At 45.4% G+C, this 20,728-nt stretch overlaps 1 protein-coding gene across 2 annotated transcripts in view; it reads left to right on the forward strand.

Annotated features, from left to right (window-relative positions):
• The window catches only part of MYLK3 (myosin light chain kinase 3), a 61,750-nt gene that overhangs the window by 8,265 nt on the left and 32,757 nt on the right, over positions 1-20,728 (forward strand). Inside the window, exons 1-3 of one of the 2 annotated variants that reach the window (XM_004264865.3) lie at positions 6,599-7,069; positions 13,231-13,321; positions 14,120-14,504. In XM_004264865.3, the coding sequence (XP_004264913.1) occupies positions 6,599-7,069; positions 13,231-13,321; positions 14,120-14,504 (947 nt within the window). Of the gene's footprint in view, positions 1-6,598; positions 7,070-13,230; positions 13,322-14,119; positions 14,505-20,728 lie in introns of those variants that run through there. The other variant, XM_049703686.1, reaches the window with a different exon arrangement.

A 20,728-nucleotide genomic window follows, 5' to 3' on the forward strand; every position in this document is an offset into this window, starting at 1 on the left:
CTTTAGATTGATCCCCCTCTGTAAAATGGGGATGATAAATAGTAATCTACCCTATAGGGTTGTAGCAAGGTTTAAATAAGACATGTGCGGCTAAAGTGCTTAGCGCAGGATCTGCCCATGGTCAGGCTCAGCAAAGCAAGCCAATATCAAAAGCCTGCAGCCCCTTCTCTGATTCCTGTCAGCCAGGCCAGGTGAGTTGGGGCCCTGGAGTGATATGCGCGTGTTTCCGTCTGTCTGTCTGTGGACATGTGCGAGTGTATGTGGAGGGCTTGGCCTCCCCCAGGGCACTCTGGGAAGATCTGTCCAGGGAGCCTCCCTGAGGGCACCAGCTGAGTTGGAGCAGGTGTCTCATTTAGCAGAAGAGGCAGGTCTTAGCCTTCCCCTCACTGCAGCATGCCTCAGTCTTTGGGGCTCTAGATATCTTCATTGTTTCCTGAGCAGTTTTCCTTGAAGAGGCAATAGCTGGTCCCTCCCAGTGTGGAGATAACTAACCAGGTTCCCAGCCAGGGTGCAAGCATCCCCTGAAGCAACCTGTTCTATTGCTGCTCAGGACTTTGCTCTGTCTTGGAGGGCTGCCTGAAGGCAAGGAGCCCCAGCTCTTCTCCTGGGCCCCTAGGTTTTGAACTCAGGTCAGCTCTGTCCTAGGACTCCCTCCCTTCTTTCTTCTCTCCTTGGACCACGTGGTGTTTGTTTCACACTGGACACTCCACTAAGTGATGCAGGAAGTAGGCCCCCAGGGAGGCAGATACCGCCCAGCAAAGCAGATAACCAAGTGAAACCTCTGGATGCCTCTGGGGCCTGGGGCAGGCTCAGTGATAAGTGGAAATGCCAGGCTTATCGCTGCAGGCCGAGTTCTAGAGAAGCTATCCTGGCCGGCCCAGCTCGCTCCCAGGCCTCCGGGCAGTCGGGCATCTCCAGGCAGAGTAAACGCTGGGTTGGCACAGCCGCAGCAGCAGGACGGGGATACTGTGCCCCACTCTGGCACTTCGCAGTCCCAGCGCCAGAGGCCAGTAGCGGGCGTCGGATTACACCCAGATATTTGCGGTAAGCATGCCGGTCTGCTTTGAAGTAGGAGCCCGAGGAAGCATTGTTAGGTTCATGGGACTAAGGGAGGCTCGGTGACAATTGTTCCCCCGATCTGGGTCCTCTTGGACCAAGAAGCTCCATCAGCAGGAAGCTTTGGTTGATGGGTACAGCCCGGGGACGGTCAGCGCAGGCCTTTCCCGACTAACATGCCGTATAGCGGGCAGAGGAGGCTGAGGGGCAGCTAACCCCGAAGTTGTCCACGTTGAAGCCTGCGAGACTTTCTGAGGTTCTGTTTCAGCTCTGGTTTCCTTCCAGGAGTAAGCGCAGCTTCATGGAGGACGCGTTTGCCCTTTCTGAGTGCACATCAGCTAATGGTGCATGCGGGGAGGTGGCTTGGGCCAGGCCAGGTGGCTGGAGGAGCTGACTTAGGACTGGGAAGACACCCCCTCATCCTCCTGTCCCTCCCCACCCCCGCACAAGGAGGGGACTGAGTACACTGCCATCCTTGTTGGCTGACCTTCTGGGGTGGGATGGGTGTGGTGAGGGCTGGTGAGTTCCAATCTCCACATTTTCATGTACTTTACCATGTGCCAGGTGCTGTGCTAAGTGTTTGACTTATCCTAATACTCAAATAGCCCTGAAGTTATTGCACTGTTATGAGCCCCTTTTACAAATGAGGAAAGCTGTGTTCGGGGAGATTAAGTTCCAGGTACGCAGCTGGTCCCTACTGGCACTTAGGTATGAAAATAGGTAAGCACCCCTTTCCTCAAGATACGTGGCCTCTGTCTCTCAGAAAACTGTCATGATGTTTGATTTTCTTAGAAGACCTTTCACTGCCTTGTGCTGCCACACTTGTTATAAATCCACAAACCTACACAGTCTACCGCATGTCAGTCTCCCCCTCAGATGTTGTGCCCTTGAGCTTTGCAAAACCTGCTTCCTCTCCTCTGCTCCCCAGCCGCAAACACACTGAAGTCTTTGAGCTGTTTCTCCTGGTGTTCGACTCCAATTCTCTCCTCATCAATTTTGTTCATTATCTATGGACTTCCTCTTAAGAGAAACGAAGATTTAGCTCTCCCCATTTTCCCTTCACAACTCTTGTAATACATATATCACTGTTTTAACTTAGTAAAGTATTTACTTTATTATGGCATAAAGTATTTACTTTATTATGGTAAAGTATTTACTTTATTATGGCATAAAGTATTTACTTTATTATGGCATAAAGTTATATAATGTAATATTATATTATATAAATATAATTCACTGAAAATTCAATCATGTACTTTAATTTCATTCTTTCCTGAACTCTGATTTTCTCGGAGTCTCTGATTCCTTTTGTTCCCTTTTTGTCCTGTTGCCAGCATCATACTGATGGGTAACATTTGAGCACTCACTGGGTGCCAAGCTCTGTTCCAGGTGCCTTGCAAGAATTCTCCAGTGACCATCCTGAAAACTCTATGAAGTATGTGCATTGTTATTATGTTACAGCCCAGGAAGTACAGACTCAGAGAGGTTAAATAAACTGGCTCGTGATTCTGCCCGAAAACTGGCAGAGGCAGGAGTTAAATCCAGATGGTCTGACCCTAGGCCCCATGCTCTTAATATTTTACTACATGTCCTTAATTATATTATATTGTATACTGTTTTTTTCCCCCCTGAAGTCCTCCCTTTTGGGGACCCTCCATCTTCCTGCTTCAACTTTGGGCCTAGGTTGAAGCTGTTGTTTCCTGGAGCTCTGTTTTTTTGTTTGCTTGTTTAGTCCCTGGTTTTGCTGGTGTTTATCCTCCAAGCAGCTTCCTTGGAAAGGGGGCATACATTTTTTTACATCTAAAAGTCTTTATTCTGTCTTCTGACAATGGCGCAATGTCTTCAAAATTCTAATTCTCTCTCATCTAGAATTTTACATACAACCTAACTGTCTTGCCGCATCTGGTTGTTTTTAGGATGAGAAGTCTGATGTCATTCTGATTCCAGTTCTCTGATATGTGATTTTCTTTTCTTTTAAATTTCAGGGAGCTTTTATAGTCTTCTCTTTACTTCTCTGTTCTAAAATTGCATAATGTCTGCAGTATTTCTTTGATAAATTCCTTCCCTCTTTCTTTCCTTTCTCCTCCTGAACTCCAGTTAATTAGATGTAGGACCAGCTGGATCCACTGTCTCTCTTTCTTATCTTTTCTCTCCATCTTCATCTTTCAGTTCTGTTTTCTGGAATATTATCTTAACCTTGTTTTCTAATCCCTATATTGGATTTTTAAATGTTAACATTCATATTTGTAAAAGACCTCCCTTTTATTCTATGTTTGTTCTTTTTCCATAACACCCTCTTCTTTTTTAATGGATGGAACAGTCTTTCACACTTTTCTGTGGTTACTAATGAGAGCCTTTTTTTAAAACTTTCCTCTGTTTCTGCCACAATTATATTTTGGTTTATTTGTTCTGAGCTCCCCTTTTCATCTTGGGGGCTTTCTTTGAATACCTGGTGATCCTTTTTTTCTGTGCATATTTCAGAATAAGTCACAAAAACCTGGGTGGGTGGTTGAGGCTTGTTGACTGCTTGGCTTTGTTGAGGATCAGATGGGGAGCTCCCAAGGGACCCCAAAGCCAGTGCATAGAACGGTTGTATTGTGGACTGCTCCGTCTCTGCAGAAACAGATCTCTGATCTGCAGGGAGGGTGGGGAAGGAGGAGAGCCATAGCTTTGGATGGACTCCTCAGCCTTGCATTTCTGCTCCCCTCTTCCTCCACCTAGGGTCTCAGGGTCCACAGGCCTCTCTGGGGTTTTTCAGGGAAAGCTGGCTGTCACCAGAAAGACAAGGGAAGAGTCTTGGGATTCAGCACACACTGACCGCAGCCTACGGCAGAGGTCAGCCTGTGTTTTTCCGGGAGTGGATCGGCTGCCAGTCCTCAGCCAGGAAGGATGAGGTGTCATTGCACTTGCTACTCTGTGTCCATCCAGCTAGGCTGCCTTTTCTCTGTCTGCGTTCTCTTGGCTTGCTGGGTGGAATGCCTCCCCCATCCTCTGGGCAGGCGGCATTGCCCAAAAGGAATTGCCCGTGGCTCTTGCTGTGCCCTCTAAATCAGGGAGTTGGAGAGAAGCCATGCACCAGCCCTCAGAGAACCCATGTGCTCATAAACTCATGTCTTCTGGAGGCTGAGAAATGAAAGGGGTTCAAAGCTGGTTTTCCTGGCTGCTCCTTTTCATCAAAGAGACCTAAGGACGTGTCCTGTCGGCATATTCTGAGCTTTCTCCCAGAGGGTCCCAGAGCTTACTTCTGGGAATTGTCAGGGCTTCCTGCCTTCTGCTCATTTGATTGTTCTGGAAAATCTGGGCTGCAGCCTCCTCCTTCCACAATTCTCCCGGTGGTCAGCCCAGCCTCCGGCTCCTGCTGGAGCCTCCTTTATTCATTCCTTCCATACCTATGTGCCAGGCACATTGGTGCGCTGGGGAAAAAGGCAAGCCAAAGGGGCACTGTTCTGGCCTCAGGGGCCTTCAAGGTGGTTCTGTAACAGTGTATGACGCAGCAGACATGTTTGCAGTAAACCAGCTGCCTTGCAATTACTTGTCGCTTAAGGGAGACCTGGGGCAAATACTTTTGTAATTTAAATAATTTGCTTTTGATATAAATAGGTGTCTGGGACATTTATTTGTGTCCTTTGTGTTCATCTAGACTTTCTTTCCAGGCTTTATTAACCCGGGACCTGCCTGGATGCAAGCTACTCTGAAACTCTCTAGAGCAGCGGTCGTAGTGAAGCCAAGGATTGGTGGGAACTGTCTCCCAGAGACAGCATCTGTCTCTTTAGACTGTGGGGACTTCCTTTCACAAAGATTATCGGCACCTATTGTAGGACAGACAGTTGTGCTGGGTGTTAGACTTCCAGAGATTTCTCTAGGCGGACACTTCCCAAAGTTTGACCCAGGGAACAGTAGTTCCACAGGGAAGTATTAAGCAGGAATTACGGAGGAAGAAGTAAGTCCCTACCCAGGTGCTGGTTTCTTTCTGTGGCAGGTGAGGTCCTGCTGAGGGTGAATCCTCAGGAGGGACTGGAGCCTGGTGTGTCCCAAATTTCTTTTTCAAGGAGAGTTTATCTGTGTGTTTTAAATCACAGTAAATGTAACAGACCAGTGCCCTTTTGAGCATGCTCTGGGCCGTTCCATCAATGACACCCAGTCTGTGCTCCCAGAAATGGGTCTGGATTTCTACATGGGCTGCTAAGGGCAGCTGTCCTGACAGAGGGCGAGTGGCAAGGGGTTTGTGGTCAAGCTGCACACTGTGTTTACTACTCAGCTACAGCTTAAAACAGCAAAACGATCCCAAGGTGTTTTTAGATGTCAGAGTTCCAGGTCAAATTTATTCTCATAATTGCTTTTATTCAGAAGGAGGGGGATGCTAACACTCACCTCCCTGGTGCCAGCCTTCACCAGAGCTGTGCTATCTTCAGGAGGTCGTGTGCCGGGGCCACTTTGGACAGAGTCCCTCTCTGGCCTTGTTTTCTCTCTCTGAGGGCCTGGATGCAAGTGGTGTCAGTGGACTGTTCTGCGGCAGCCTTGGGCTCTGTGGTGCCCCCTCACACCCCACCTTAGTGTCAGCCTGAGCGTGTCCTTTTGTCTGGTATATTTATTGTGGCTTCTGTAAAAGTTTCATTTGAACCAAGTGTTTCTGAGGCTAAAATATTTGGAAACCACAGGAAACACAGGCCCCCTTGCTCTCTAGGGCCTTACTGTGCCTGTTTCAGTTTCGAGACTGGGTGCCTAATGCCTGCGTAGACATCCTTGGGGGAGAAGGGTGTCACTGGCAAATGGTCCCCAGAGGGCTCTGCAAGGAACATGACCTGAGGGATGATACTTGGCCACTGTTCTTCACTTCTATTTTTAGGTACAAGTGACTAGTGACTGGGGGCCCCACGTGGGGAAGGACCTGCTGATTCACCCCAGAGCAGACTAAACACCTTTGGGGCATCAGCAAAGTAGGGGAACCAAAATTTTGTTTTTAATTTGCAGAAGCACCAAATTTTTTCATCATGGCAAAATTAGAACTTTGTTGAATGGCCTCACGTTTCCTTCTGTTTTGGTCTAGCTTCTTATTGTGAATTGGATGTGTATGTGGTGGGTGGGACCATCTGCTTCTCAGTGCTTTGGACCTCTAAAGCCCTTACTCTGCCCTGGTATCCCTGAGGCCCCCTCTTAGAGTCCAGTTATCAGGTCGTTACCTAAAGGATCCCTTTTCTTCTAACCTTTAGTTTCAGCTACACGAACTCTGCCTGCCCTGGGCAGATTCTTAACATATTTGCCCATCAACAGCCTCTCAGAGAGGAATGTTAAATGCTGCAGTGATGTCAAAGGGGCCCCCAAGGGGAAGGGCCTGGGCCAAGCCCAGCCTGTCACTCATGGCCACAGCAGAGTGGGAGATAAGCAAAGGCAACGGCTCGGAGAGAGTCTGGTCTTCTGGGCGCCCTGAACAACCCAGGTGAGCCTTAGCTAGAGAACAATGAACTTCCAGACACCGCTGCCCAAGTGAAAGCAAGAGGTCTGCAGCTCTTCTGATTCCTCACCCTTGGCAATCTTCATCAGGATGTCAGGAGCCCCCAAGGAGAGTTTGCCGGGGTTGCCAGGGCTGGGCAAGGCCTGCTTAACCACCATGGACCAAAAGCTTAACGTGCTGGATGAGAAGGTTGACAAACTCTTAAATTTCCAAGAAGACGTCATGGAGAAACTGCAATGTGTGTACCGAGGCATGGGCCACCTGGAGCAAGGCCTGCACCGGCTGGAAGCCTCCCGTACTCTGGGCCCAGCTGGGGCCGACCGCACTCCCCCCGCTGACATGCAGGCTGGGTGGCCGGAGGTCCTGGAACTGGTGAGGGCCGGGCGGCAGGATGTCGCCCAGCAGGGCGCCAGGCTAGAAGCCCTCTTCCGGATGGTGGTGGCTGTGGACAAGGCCATAGCTTTGTTGGGGGCTGTGCTCCAGAACTCGAAGGTGGTGGATTTTATCATGCAAGGGAGTGTCCCCTGGAGGAAGGGAAGTCTGGCCGACGGCCCTGCGGAGGTTGGTTCCTGCTGCCCTGCCCCGGTGCCCTTCTGGCTGGAAGGGAGGCTCGGGTCCCTGGTGGGGAGACCAGACAGGAAGCTAGTCCTAGGAGAGCTGGAGGGCTGTTGTCCCCTCTTGTGCCTCCTGCGTGACCTGTTGATGGGAACGTGGAGAGATGGAAACTTAAAGACCATAGGTGGGTTTCCAGACAGGCCAGGACAGGTGGATTTCCCCCAGGGAAAGGGAGAGGCAGTGCCTCTGTGGGGCCCTGGGCTGTGCAGGGAACCTAGAAGTGGGGGACAAATGAGCCATTAGGGAGAGGAGGGCAGTTACACTTCTTTGACATCCCAGGAGCTTCTTTTCTCCTTACACCTGGGGTGGGAGAGAAGTGGGGAGTGCTCAGTTTACCCCGACAGAGCCACCTTCAGAAACCCAAACCTCCCTCCCTTCCTGTCCCCAGCCTTGTGCTCTGTCCCAGAGTGGGCAGAGTGTGCAGCTGCCTGTGGGGACATGAGTGTTGACAGTGACCCACGGGGGACACAGGCGGGAGCCGGAACCTGGGGGTGGAGTGTGGCATTTCTGGGAGCGGCTGTTCCCAAGGGTTGCATAATCAGACCCACTGGCTAATGGAAGCTTGGCTGGTGTGTGTGTGTGTGTGTGTGTGTGTGTGTGTGTGTGTGTGTGTGTGTGTGTGTGTGTGTGGTGTGTAGAGGCAACACTGGGAACAGCAGGGTAAGCCACCTAGCAACACTCACATGGCCTGGAGCCACCCTTTCAGATCTCTGCAGCTTCCCCCCAGCTTGAAGTCTGTGCTTAAACTCTGTCAGCGACTGAGGCTTTCAGAGGCAAGGCTGCAGGAGTTTGCCTTCCCTCCCCCTCCCCAGCCAGGCCAGAACTCGCTCTGCAGATCCCTTCGCTCCCTGCCCAGCTGCTTCTCCAGAGCTGGCCCCTCCCACCCCAGCTCCCTGCTTTCTGCACCTCCCCTGAAAGTCAGGCCTGCAGGGGAGATGTGACCTTCTGCTCTTGACAATGATAACCAACCTCAGCTTTAAAACAGAAAATAAATCTAATTTATGCTCATGGTAAGAAAACATTCTCCCTCCTACTGCATCCCCCCAATCCCCGGGACAGCCCTCCTCCCCAGACAATCATAGGAACCAGTCTCCTGTGAAACCTTCCAGATAGAGTCTGTTTATCTACAAGCACATTGGTATACACACCACCCTCTTTGTTTTGTTTTGTTTTAACTCAAATATTACTCACATTGTACTGGCCTGGATTTTTTCTAACTTAATATATTTGGGGCATTGTTTCATATTTATAGCTAGAAAGCTTCCTCATTCTTGTTAAATTGCAGAGAGCTCTCTTTTTGAGGATGTGTCTTAATTTGCTAATCAGTCCCATATCATTGTTTGTTTATATTGTTTCTCATTTTTAGCTATTATGGATAATGATGCAGTGACTAACCATGGAAGTGTGAGTTTATCTATATGACACACTCCTAGAAGTGGCAGTGCTAAGCCAAAGGGTAAATTTATACAATAAATGAAGCCAAACCAACCTTCAAAGGAGTTATTCTAATTCAATAACGTATGGGAATGCTTCTTGCCCCATTTTTGCTAACAAAGCATATTATCCAGTTTCTGACTCTTTGCCTGTCTGGCGGATGAAAACATCTTATTATGCATGTGTTTTTAAAAAAACATTTTAGTATAAAAAATGTCAAACATTTATAAAAATAGAGATTAGTACAATGAACCCTGTGAGCCCATAACTGGAGGCTGATGTTTCCCACCCACTTCCCTCTTTCCAGATTATTTTTTTTTTTTTTACGGTACGCGGGCCTCTCACTGTTGTGGCCTCTCCCGTTGCAGAGCACAGGCTCCGGACGCACAGGCTCAGCAGCCATGGTTCACGGGCCCAGCCGCTCCGCGGCATGTAGGGATCTTCCCGGACCGGGGCACGAACCCACGTCCCCTGCAGCGGCAGGCGGACTCTAAACCACTGCGCCACCAGGGAAGCCCTTTCCAGATTATTTTGAGGAAAATCTGAGATAATGGATTATTTCTTCCATAAGCATTTCAGCACATATATCTAAACCATAAGGGCTCTTTTAAAAAACATTATCATGATCTAAAATGTGAATGGTAACTTGATATTACCAGTCAGCATTCAAATGTCCCTGATCGGCTTATGCCTTATTTATTTATTTTTATCATTTGTTTATTTGAGTTAAAATCCGAATAAGGCAATTGGTTATATGCCTCTTAAAGCTAACTTTTTAAAAAAAATTAAAAAAAAAACTTTTTATTATGAAAAATTTCAAACATAACCAAAAGTAGACAGAATGATATATCTCATTGTAGTTTTAATTTGCTCATGCCTTTTTCCCTCTATTTCTTTTTTTTGCCTTTTTCTTGATTTGTAAGAATTCTTCATATATTAGTGAAATCAGCTGTCATACGTGTTGCAGCTATTTAGGCATCTCTGGATAGGGTGAAGTCATGGAACTTTCTGTTTTCTGAGTTCTTGCCATGGTTCCTGCCTGTGATTGACCTGGCACGTGACTGATCTCTCTTCTGGTCTTTGTGTTTACTACACATCCCAGTAACTATGTTACTAGATCTAGTACTAGATCTAGAACTAAGGGCTAGATCTAGTCTCCCAGGCAGGCTGTCAGCTCCTTGCTGACTGTGAGGCCTCTGCTTCCCTCTGTGTGCGGGCAGGGCTGGCCATTAGACAGCTGTGACCGAGCCCCAGCTACTTAACACACTGTCCATGCTGAAAGCAGCGCACCGTGGAGACTTTCTGGAGATCCTCTTTGTATTTCCTAGGAGAGTAGGGGCATAGCAATTTGTGGAATTGAATTCAGCCTTAGCAGTGGCTGCCAGGACTTCAGGAAGCTTCTCCTCAGGTCTGGAGTGCCCAGTGGCACTTCGTTTGGTTGTAACAACGAATCAGATTATTACTGGAAGCCACGTGCTCTCTCATGGACAGGGTCAGGCTCAGCCAGGATGCGCAGAATCAGTCAACCTGCTCAGAAGGCATCGGTCCTCCAGATGCCTAGGCATTTGGGGTCTATCCTTTTTCTTCTGGGTGCATCGGACAAAGCAGGAACCAAAAGTTTGAGCCTTGAAGTCAAAACCCAGCTCTGCATGTGTGTGTGTTTGTATGTGTGTGTGTGTGTGTGTGTGTGTGTGTGTGCGCGCGCACGCACGCCTCTCTCCACCAAAGACAAAGGGAGGGAGAAGACAGTCTGAGCCCCACAAGGTCTACGAAAGGACAGTCTGTTCAAGTCTTTCTCTACTGGTGGGTGAAACAGGAGGCAGCGTGATAATGCTTTCAGTTCCCCCAACTACGGGGGTGGCAGGGCAGAGTCTGTAGAAAGAGACCAAAGGAGAGGTCTCTGCAGAGCAGGGCATCCGGGTCACATTGATGATGCTGGTGATAATCATGATGACAGCAGCTAGCACTTATTTATTACGTGTTTCCATGTGTTATGTTGTTACCATTAAGAGGGCAAAGCTTACTGTCCTGGAATCCCAAAGACATGAGCAGAAAACAGGACTGAGAGAAGGGGGCACAGCATAGGAAAAACAGTGGAACCAACCTGGAACCAAGCAGAACCCTATGTGCCACCCCCCAACCCCACTCCAGTACAAAGGCCCCTCCACGTCCCCTGCCTCTTGTTTGTGGAAAAGCTGAAGTCTCCCAGGCCTCCCCAAGCCACAAAAGAGCAGGCCAAAGCAGCTAATGATTAGGACAACAGAGTCACAGACTCAGTGTCTGATGCACATTCCTGAGTTGTTTTACAGATACTGTAACTGCCACCAGAGGGAAAAAGCTAACTACATGATGACCAGACTGCAGCCATGACTTAAGCTCCATCTTGAGCAGCACTGAATCTATGGCTAGCAAAATTTCAAGAACTGGCCTCAAGAGAATGGGATACTATTGCTCATAATAATCTATATCTTTGTGGGCATCAACGTAATTGTAGCTTCTTCTGCCCGTATATGTAAATGGGCAACTACACTTGACAGCAAAGAGATGCTACAGACCCATGCTGACATCTTCCATTCTAAGAATACGGCGCCCTACGTCAGCACGAAGTAGTTACAGAAGATGGACTTTTGTCCATAATCCCATAGAAATGGAATGATGTTCTGACAAGTGGGGATTTGTAAGCAGCTTTTGGCAGGAAAGAGCTCTTTGCAGGAGGCCCCTTTTGTCTTGTCACTAACCTTAAACCAGGCACCCCCATGCTCTACTCATCTCTGGCCCAAGCGCAACTTTCAAGTCTTTTGATCACACAATACCTTGCCTAACAAGTCAGTTCTTTCTGTAGATCAAAGAAGTAGAAATGAAGAATAAGTAACTAACAGAAGACCAGATCTCTTCCCTAGCTTCCCCTTCAGTAAGCTCACAAACTGTGTGAACAAACTGTGAACAAGATAGCATCAACAAGCCTGCACGACAAGCCTGCATACACTGGGGGATGGCGACAACTCTGATTAACTGAGATTACTTCACTCTTTCCCTTTAAAAACTTTCATGGCTGAGCAGATTCTTTGGAGGCGGTTTTTGGGGGACGTTGAGTCCACCCTCTCCCCAGATTGCCAGCATTCTGATTAAAAGCAACTTTCCTTTCTACCAACATTTGCCTCTCTCAAGTATTGCATTTTGAGGAAAAAGCAGCTGGACCTGATTTGTAGCAAATGTAACCTCCATCCTTAGTGTCAGGGAGACATGCAAGAGAGGTGAGCACTATGGTGGGAATTGCTCCAGCTGATTTTTGCCACATGGGCCTGGAATTCCCAGATCTTCCGATTTTCTTTTTCAAGAGAAGCTGGGAACCTAGAATTTTTTCTAATCAGTTTTATTAAGGTATAATTTACATACAATAAACTGCACATACACACACTAAGTATGCACAATTTAAGAATACAGTTGAACAAATGTATACACCCTAATAACCACCACCACAATCAAAATGTAGAACAATTTATAACCCCCAAATGGAACTTAGAATTTTGATGTAAAAATCTCCTAGATTTAAAATGGTGGTAACAAATTTAAAATCTTTAAATTCTATGCAAGCCAAAAAAAATGAGAGCTCTTTTTGGACTCTGGCCTCCTAGTTGGGGCCTCTGTGGCCAAGGCAGGAGAAAGGGCCTTCAGTCTCTGGCCTGAGACCAGACCCACTTCTGTGACAAGTGCCAGGAGGAATCTTAGGGGCCATATCAGTCAAAGGCTCAGAAATACCAGGGGGGCCCAGCAAGGGTCAGGCCACCTAGAAATATTTGCATTTGGAAATACTGAGTGCTCTGGACGATTTCAGGGGCACGAGCATATGCACTGGACTGGTGTGGACCATTCAGTTCAGGAAGACCTGCTGAGAGCCTCACAGGGTGGGCTCCGAGTGTCCTTACATGATCTGCTCTGTCTCAGACAACACAAAATCATCCGAGATATTGAGCACTTACCATGTGCTGGGAGCACTTCTCAGGAAATTCCACAAATTAACTCCCTCAATCCTCCCGCTAGCTCTACGAGTAGATAATATTATTCTTCCCATTTTACAGATGAGGAAAGTGAGATGCAGAGAAGTTAAGGATCTTGGCCAAGTGGTGAAGGTTTAAACCTTCACCAAGTGGTGAAGGCCAAGTGCTGGGGTTTAAACCCAGCAAGTCTGGTTCAAGGGTCCTGGACTGCAAAGAGGCAACCTTGGGATCCACCCACCTAGCTCCCAAGCAGACATTATTAATTGATAGTGGCACTCTCCCCCTGCAAGCATAGATTTATCTGACCTTAGTATCCAACTCAAGCCAACACTGTAAAAGCCATGACCGATTGGTCTAAATTGACACCTTAAATTTATTTTCCATGCCTTGTCTAGTATTTTCAGGTCTGGTCTGTTTAGATCACCCTGTCGGGGGCTAGGTCTGCCCCTTACCTGCACTATGGTGACCCATTAGAAAGGACTTGGTGACCTTGGGAAAGCCTCAGCATCCTTATCTCTAAAATGACAATAGTAATATGTACCCTCTAGTATTACTCTGAGACTAAGAAATAACCTAAGTTCTTCTATTTCAAGCACAAGGTAGGTGCTCAACAAATGTTTGTGGCCTGAACGATGATGTTGATGATGATGCTAGTTTTTATGGTTATTCTTTTAGAACAAAGAGCGAGTGGAAGAGAAAGGAGCAAAACCAAAGCACGCACTGAGCACCAGAGGCGTGCAAGCCGAGCTCAAGGGGCCTTGGGAAGGTGAGTGGGGCCCCGTTGGCTTTATCCCACCTGCACACCTAATTTCAGAATAAAAATACCACTGCCACCACCACCAATATGATTACTGAAAAACTGCTGAAACTTATTCTTCTTCCTCTTTTTTTTTTGCAGTTCTTTTTGTCCTTTATGCTTATTCCATTCTGTATTGCTCTTTATTTCACTTTGCTTTAAATTTTTGTGGATCGCTTTTTTTAAGCACTTGGTCAACTTTAAAGTTTTTTAAGCTAATTTTCTTTTATAATCTTGCATAATAGTTACATGGTTCCAAAGTCGAATTGACAAAACAAGGTATATTAAGAGAAGTCTAGCTTCTATGCATGTTCCCTGCATCCTATTTTCTCCCCTGCATATGTAACTATGTAAAAAAGAATTTGTCTTGTCTTTCCTTTGAAGTCCAGTCTCTTTAGACCACATTATAAGTGGTTATACACACACATATGAGTGCTCATATACACACACATGTGCAAGCTCACATACACACAGCCTTCCTTCTTAGACAAACAGAAGCATACCACACACTTCTCCTCCTTGCTTTTCTCCACCGTATATCCTGAGATCACTCCATAGCCGCATATGGAGATATTTATTTCTCCTTTTTTATGCCTGGGTGGCCCTGGTTTAGTCAATCAACTCCCTCCTGATGGTCACTTGCATTATCTCCAGTCTGTCTATTATAAACATGGTGCACTGAATGGCCTTCTACATATTTTTCAGGATAACTTTGGGATAGGTTCTTCTAAATAGGAGAGCATTTTTATCCTGCTTATTTTCCTATAGAGAGCCAGAAGGTGGAGCTGCCAGAGGGGACAGTGGAGAGGTTGCCCCCCATCAGTGCTTCGGGGATAGGAGCTGACCTCCTTACCCAGGCAGAAGCCTCACCAGGGCAGGGAGACGGAGTTCCTGGCCCAGCCCAGGTACGCCCAGAGGTGGAAGCCAAAGCTCCTGTAACATCCAACGAGAACCCCAGGACGGGCCTGGAATTGTCTGTGGTGTCTGAAAGGGTCAGTGAGGCTCCCACCAGCCAGGAAGCTGCATCGGGTGCAGGACGAGGAACATCATCCAGTAGACCTGACCCTCAGCCCTCGGAGGAGGGCATGAGGCTGACTCCAGCGCTGCCAGCCCAGGCCAAGTCAGCTCACGGTGGTGGAGAAACACCTCCAAGGTAAGGGATGTGCCTCCAAGCTGGGCAAGGGAAGACATTAACTGCAGCTCCTGGGCTGGAGCCTGCTAAGGGGCCAGCTGCTCCTGTTTGAGTGTCCACTGTGTGTGCAGCTCTGGCTAGCCTCGAGACGAGAAGACAGGAGAAGGCCAAGGCCCTGCTTTCAGAAGCTTAGAGCACTGGTTCTTACCTGGCACCCATTAGAATTACTGGAAGGAATTTTTTAGATACGAATGCCCAGAGGTTCTGATTTATTCAGTCTGGAGTGATGCTCAAACATCGTTTTTTTGTTTATTTGTTTGTTTTTAAAGCTCCCCAGGTGAGTCCCATGTGGAACAAGACTGAGAGCAATAGTAGTAGCTATAATAATACTTAAAAGTGTTCACTGAACACATCCCAGGTGCCAGTCGTTGGCTGAGCATTTCACAGACATCATCTCGTTTTATTCTCACAACCTCCCCAGGAGGCAAGTGTGGTTGGTGTCCCCAGTTTACTCATGATGAAACAGGGTCAGGTTGCCCAGGGCCACACAGCTTGGGATTCATAGAGCTGGAATCTGAATCCAGGTGTTTGTTTGTTTATTACAGAAGTATAGTTGATCTACAATATTATATTAGTTTCAGATATACAGCATAGGGATCAGAAGTTTTATAGTTTATACTCCATTAAAAGTTATTATAAGATAATGACTATAATTCCCTGGGTTATACAATATATCCTTGTTGTTGATCTAGTTTATACATGGTAGGTGTACCCTAATGAGCAACTCCCCGCTTCACTCTCCCCACTGGTAACCAGTAGTTTGTTCTCTGTATCTGAGTCTGTTTCTGTTTTGCTATATACCTTCATTTGTATTATTTTTTAGATTTCACATATAAGTGATATCATACAGTAATTCTTTCTCTGTCTGACTTATTTCACTAAGCATAATATGCTCTAGTTGTTTCCACGTTGCTGCAAATGGCAGAATTTCATTCTTTTTTATGGCTGAATAATATTCCATTATCTGTATATACCATGTCTTCTTTATCCATTCATCTGTTGATGGACACTTGGGTTGCTTCCATATCTTGGCTATTGTAAATAGTGCTGCTATGAACATTGGGACACATGTATCTTTTTAAATAAATGATTTTGTTTTTTTTCTGGATATATACCCAAGATTGGAATTACTGAGTCATATGGTAGTTCTGTTTTTAGTTTTTTGAGGCACCTCAGTACTGTTTTTCATAGTCACTGCACCAATTTACATTCCCACCAACAGTGTACAAAGGTTCCTTTTTCTCCGCATCCTTGCCAACATTTGTTATTTGTAGTCTTTTTTTTTTTTTTTTTTGGCTGTGTTGGGTCTTCGTTGCTGCATGCAGGCTTTCTCTAGTTGTGGCAAGCGAGGGCTACTCTTTGTTGCAGTGTGCGGGCTTCTCATTGTGGTGGCTTCTCTTGTTGTGGAGCATGGGCGCTAGGCTTGCAGGCTTCAGTAGTTGCAGCATGGGGGCTCAATAGTTGTGGCATGTGGGCCCTAGAGCATGTGGGCATCAGTAGTTGCGGCTCATGGGCTCAGTAGTTGTGGCTCGTGGGCTCTAGAGTACAGGCTTAGTAGCTGTGGTTCACAGGCTTAGTTGCTCCGCAGCATGTGGGATCTTCCTGGACCAGGGATCGAACCCGTGTCCCTGGCATTGGCAGGTGGATTCTTAACCACTGTGCCACTGGGGAAGTCCCTATTTGTAGTCTTTTTGATGATAGCTGTTCTGACAGGTGTGAGGTGATATCTCGTTGTTTTGATTTGCATTTCTCTAATAATTAGCAATGTTGAGCATCTTTTCATGTGCTTTTTGGCCATCTGTATGTGTTCTTTGGAGAAATGTCTATTCAGGTCTTCTGCCCATTTTTTCATTGGCTTGTTTGTTGTTTTCATATTGAACTATATGGGCTGTTTATATATTTTGGATATTAACCCCTTGTTGGTCATGTCATCTGCAAATATTTTCTCCTGTTCAGTAGGTTGTCTTTTTATTTTTTCAGTGTCTTTTCATTTTTCTTTGCTGTGAAAAAGCTTTTAAGTTTAATTAGGCCCTGTTTGTTTGTTTGCTTTTATTTCTTTCGACTTAGGAGACAGATACAAAAAAAACAGTTGATACGATTTACATCATAGGCTGTTCTGACTGAACATTCTTTTCCAGGAGTTTTATGGTTTGGGGTCTTATATTTAGGTCTTTAATCCATTTTGGGTTTTTTTTTTATTATATGGTGTGAGAAAGTAGTCCAGTTTGATTCTTTTGCATGTAGCTGTTCAGTTTTCCCAACAGTGTTTATCAAAGAGGCTGTCTTTTCCCCATTGTATATTCTTGCCTCCTTTGTCATAGATTAATTGACCATAGGTGTATGCGTTTATTTCTGGACTCTCTGTTCTGTTCCATTGATCTATATGTCTGTTTTCTGTGCCAGTACCATGATGTTTTGACTACTGTAGCTTTGTAATATAGCCTGAAGTCTGGGAGGGTGATACCTCCAGAATTGTTCTTTTTTACCAAGATTGCTTTGGCACTTTGAGGTCTTTTGTGGTTCCATATGAACTTTAGGATTATTTGTTCTCATTCTGAAAAAATGTCATGGGTGTTTTTATAAAGATTGCATTAAATCTGTAGATTGCTTTGGGTAGTATGGCCATTGTAACAATATTAATTCTTCCAATCCAAGAGCATGGGATATCTTTCCATTTCTTTGTATCATCTTCAATTTCCTTCATCAATGTTTTATAGTTTTCAGTATATAGGTCTTCACCTCCTTTGTTAAGTTCCTTCTTAGGCATTTTTAAAATGTGATTTTAAAAGGGATTGTTTTTTACTTTCTCTTTCTGATAGTTTAACATTAGTGTATAGAAAAGCAACAGATTTCTGTATACTAATCTAGTGTCTTGCAATTTCATTTAATTTGTTTATTAGTTTTTATAGTTTATTTGCTTTATAGTTTTATCTGTTTTATTGTTTGTTTATTTGTTTTATAGTTTTCAGGTGGAGACTTTAGGGTTTTCTATTTAAAGTATCATGTCATCTGCAAATAGCGACAGTTTTACATCTTTCCTTCCAATCTGGATGCCTTTTATTTCTTTTTCTTGTCTGATTGCTGTGGCTAGGTCTTCCAATATTATGTTAAATACAAGTGGAAAGAGTGGGATTCTTGTCTTGTTCCTGAATTTAGAGGAAAGGCTTTTAGCTTTTCACCATTGAGTGTGATGTTAGCTGTGAGTTTGTCATATGACCTTTATTATGTTGAGATGTGTTCTCTCTATACCTACTTTGATGATAGATTTTTATAATGAGTGGATGTTGAAGTTTGTCAAATGTTTTTTAGGCATCTATTGAGATGATCATGTGATTTTTATCCTTCTCTTTGTTAGTATGATGTATCACATTGATTGATTTGCAAATATTGAACCATCCTTGGGTCCCTGGAATAAATCCCACTTGATCATGGTGTACAATCCTTTTTATATATTGTTGGATTTAGTTTGCTAATATTTTGTTGAGGATTTTTGCATCTATTTTCATCAAAGATACTGGCCTATAGTTTGCTTTTGTTGTAGTGTCTTTTTCTGATTTTGGTATCAGGGTAATGGTGGCCTCATAGAATGCATTTGGGAGTGTTCCATCCTCTTCAAGTTTTTGGACTAGTTTGAAAAGGATAAGCACTAGTTCTTTTTTATAGAACACAAAAAAGAATTACCCTGTGAAGCTGTCCAACCCTGGACTTTTTTTGCTGGGAGTTTTTTTTTAAATTACAAATTCAGTTTCACTACTAGTGATCAGTCTGTTCAAATTGTCTGTTTGTTCTTGATTCAGTCTTGGCAGGTTGTATGTTTCTAGAAATTTGTTCTAGGTTGTCCAATTTGTTCACGTATAGCTGTTCATAGTGTTCTTTTATGATTTTTTGTAGTTCTGTGGTATTGTTTGTTATTTACCCTCTTTCATTTCTTTTCTTGTTTGTTTTTAATTGAAGTATAGTTGATTTACAATGTTGTGTTACTTTCTGCTGTACAGCAAAGTGATTCAGTTATGCATACATATACAGCAAAGTGATTCAGTTATACATATATATACATTCTTTTTAAAAATATTCTTTTCCACTATGGTTAATCATAGGATAGTGAATATAGTTCTCTGTGCTCTACAGTAGGACCTTGTCCTCTTTCATTTCTTATTTTGTTTATTTTGGTCCTCTCTCCTTTCTTCTTGATTAGTGTGGTTAAACGTTTATCAATTTTGTTTGTCTTTTCAAAAAACCACCTCTTGGTTTCATTAATATTTTCTACTGTGTTTTGATCTCTATTGTATTTATTTCCTCTTTAATATTTATTTTTTCTTTCCTTCTGCTGACTTTGGGCCTTCTTTGTTCTTCTTTAGGTGGTAATTCCTTTAGGTGGTAGTTTAGGTTGCTTGATGTTTTTCTTGTTTCTTGAGGAAAGCCTGTACTGCTATCAGCTTCCCTCTTAGAACTGCTTTTACTGCATCCCATAGGTTTTGGAGTGTTGTGTTTCCATTTTCATTTGTCTCAAGGTATTTTCTGATTTCCTCTTTGATTTCATCATTGACACATTGGTTTTTTAGTAGCATGTCGTTTAGTCTCCATGTGTCTGTTCTTGTTCCATTTTTCTTTCTATAATTGATTTCTGATTTCATACCACTGTAGCTGGAAAAAATGCTTGATATAAGAATACACATTCAGGATTTCTCTGGTGGTGCAGTGGTTAAGAATCTGCCTGCCAATGCAGGGAACATGGGTTCGAGCCCTGGTCTGGGAAGATCCCACATGCCACTAAGCCCGTGTGCCACAACTACTGAGCTTGTGCTCTAGAGCCCGTGAGCCACAACTATTGAAACCCACGTGCCTAGAACCTGTGCTCCGCAACAAGTGAAGCCACTGCAATAAGAGAAGCCACCGCAATGAGAAGCTTGCGTGCTACAGTGAAGAGTAGTCCCCACTCGCTGCAACTAGAGAAAGCCTGCACACAGCAACGAAGACCCAACACAGCCATAAATAAATAAATAAATAAATAAATACACATTATTTTCAAGTACACATGGAATGTTCTCCAGGATAGATCACATGCTAGGCCACAAAACAATTCTCAAAAAATTTAAGAGGCTGGATCTAGGTTTTTGGACCTCAGAATCTGTGCCCCTAACCACTGCACCATCCTGTTTTTTCAGGTCAGCATTTAGTTAAGTCTTAAATACTATGATGGGGAGAGAATGATGGGTGTTCAGAGGTGGGAGGTTGGTATGGGCTGAATCAATCCAGGGGCTTTCAGAAAGATTATGCTTGGAGCTCTGGAAGTGGACTTGGAGCTCTAAGGACTCAGTCTCAGGACCTGCCCTCAGCAGACATGGTGCAGGAAAATGAAGAGCCAGAACTGCTGACTGTCAGGTCCTACCTAGCCCTGTGTTTTCCAGCAGTGTTCTCCAGGGGCAGGGCATCCTGGTCCCAGGCAGCCCACTGAAGGGCACTCTGCTTCCTGGGCCTTTCTCTAAAGGGACTTGTGCCCTTCTGCACCTGCCCTTGGCTGTCCTGATCTATAACTGAGTCCCCCAAGGCCTGGCTCAGGGAGAGGAGCTGGTGTCTGTGTATGCTGTGGTGGCTGGCAGGGAAGCCCAGTCCTTTTTCTGCCTTTGTTCTGGAAGGAAATATGAGTCCCCAGGAGACCTAAACAGCTGGAGGGAGGGATTCCTGGCAGGCATCCTTGGATCCTGGCCAAGGCTCTAAATGTGGAATCTAGGGTGGGGATGAACTTTCCATGAACTTGTTAGGGGCCCTAAAAGAATTCCGGGTGAGGGGGAAAGGTCTGTGTGTCAGTTTCAACCCTGAGTTGAATTTCAGACACCAGACTGGGCTCAGGAAGTGGGGCGATCACTGCCTGCCCTCCGTCACCTAGCACATGGGTATATCTGGAGAAAAATGGATTTGAACTCGAGCATTGGCTGTGATTGGCAGTGGCTGCCTGTGTAGAGGATCCCTGGGCCCTTGCTGGACTTGGTGGAATAGAGTGCTGCAATCAATTAGCAATGCCTGCCCTGGGTGTGCTGCGCAGGAAGTGGGGAAGCCTTAGACACTCAGAGTGGCATGGGAATGCATGGCAGTACCTTGGAGTCATCCCATGCCCCCAGGTATGAAGACCAAGAGGAACTCAGTGGCTGTTGGCCTTCTTAGCTGGCTACCTGTCTACCTGGATA

Source organism: Orcinus orca, chromosome 20 (assembly GCF_937001465.1).
Source record: "Orcinus orca chromosome 20, mOrcOrc1.1, whole genome shotgun sequence".
Classification (NCBI taxonomy): Eukaryota; Metazoa; Chordata; class Mammalia; order Artiodactyla; family Delphinidae; genus Orcinus; species Orcinus orca.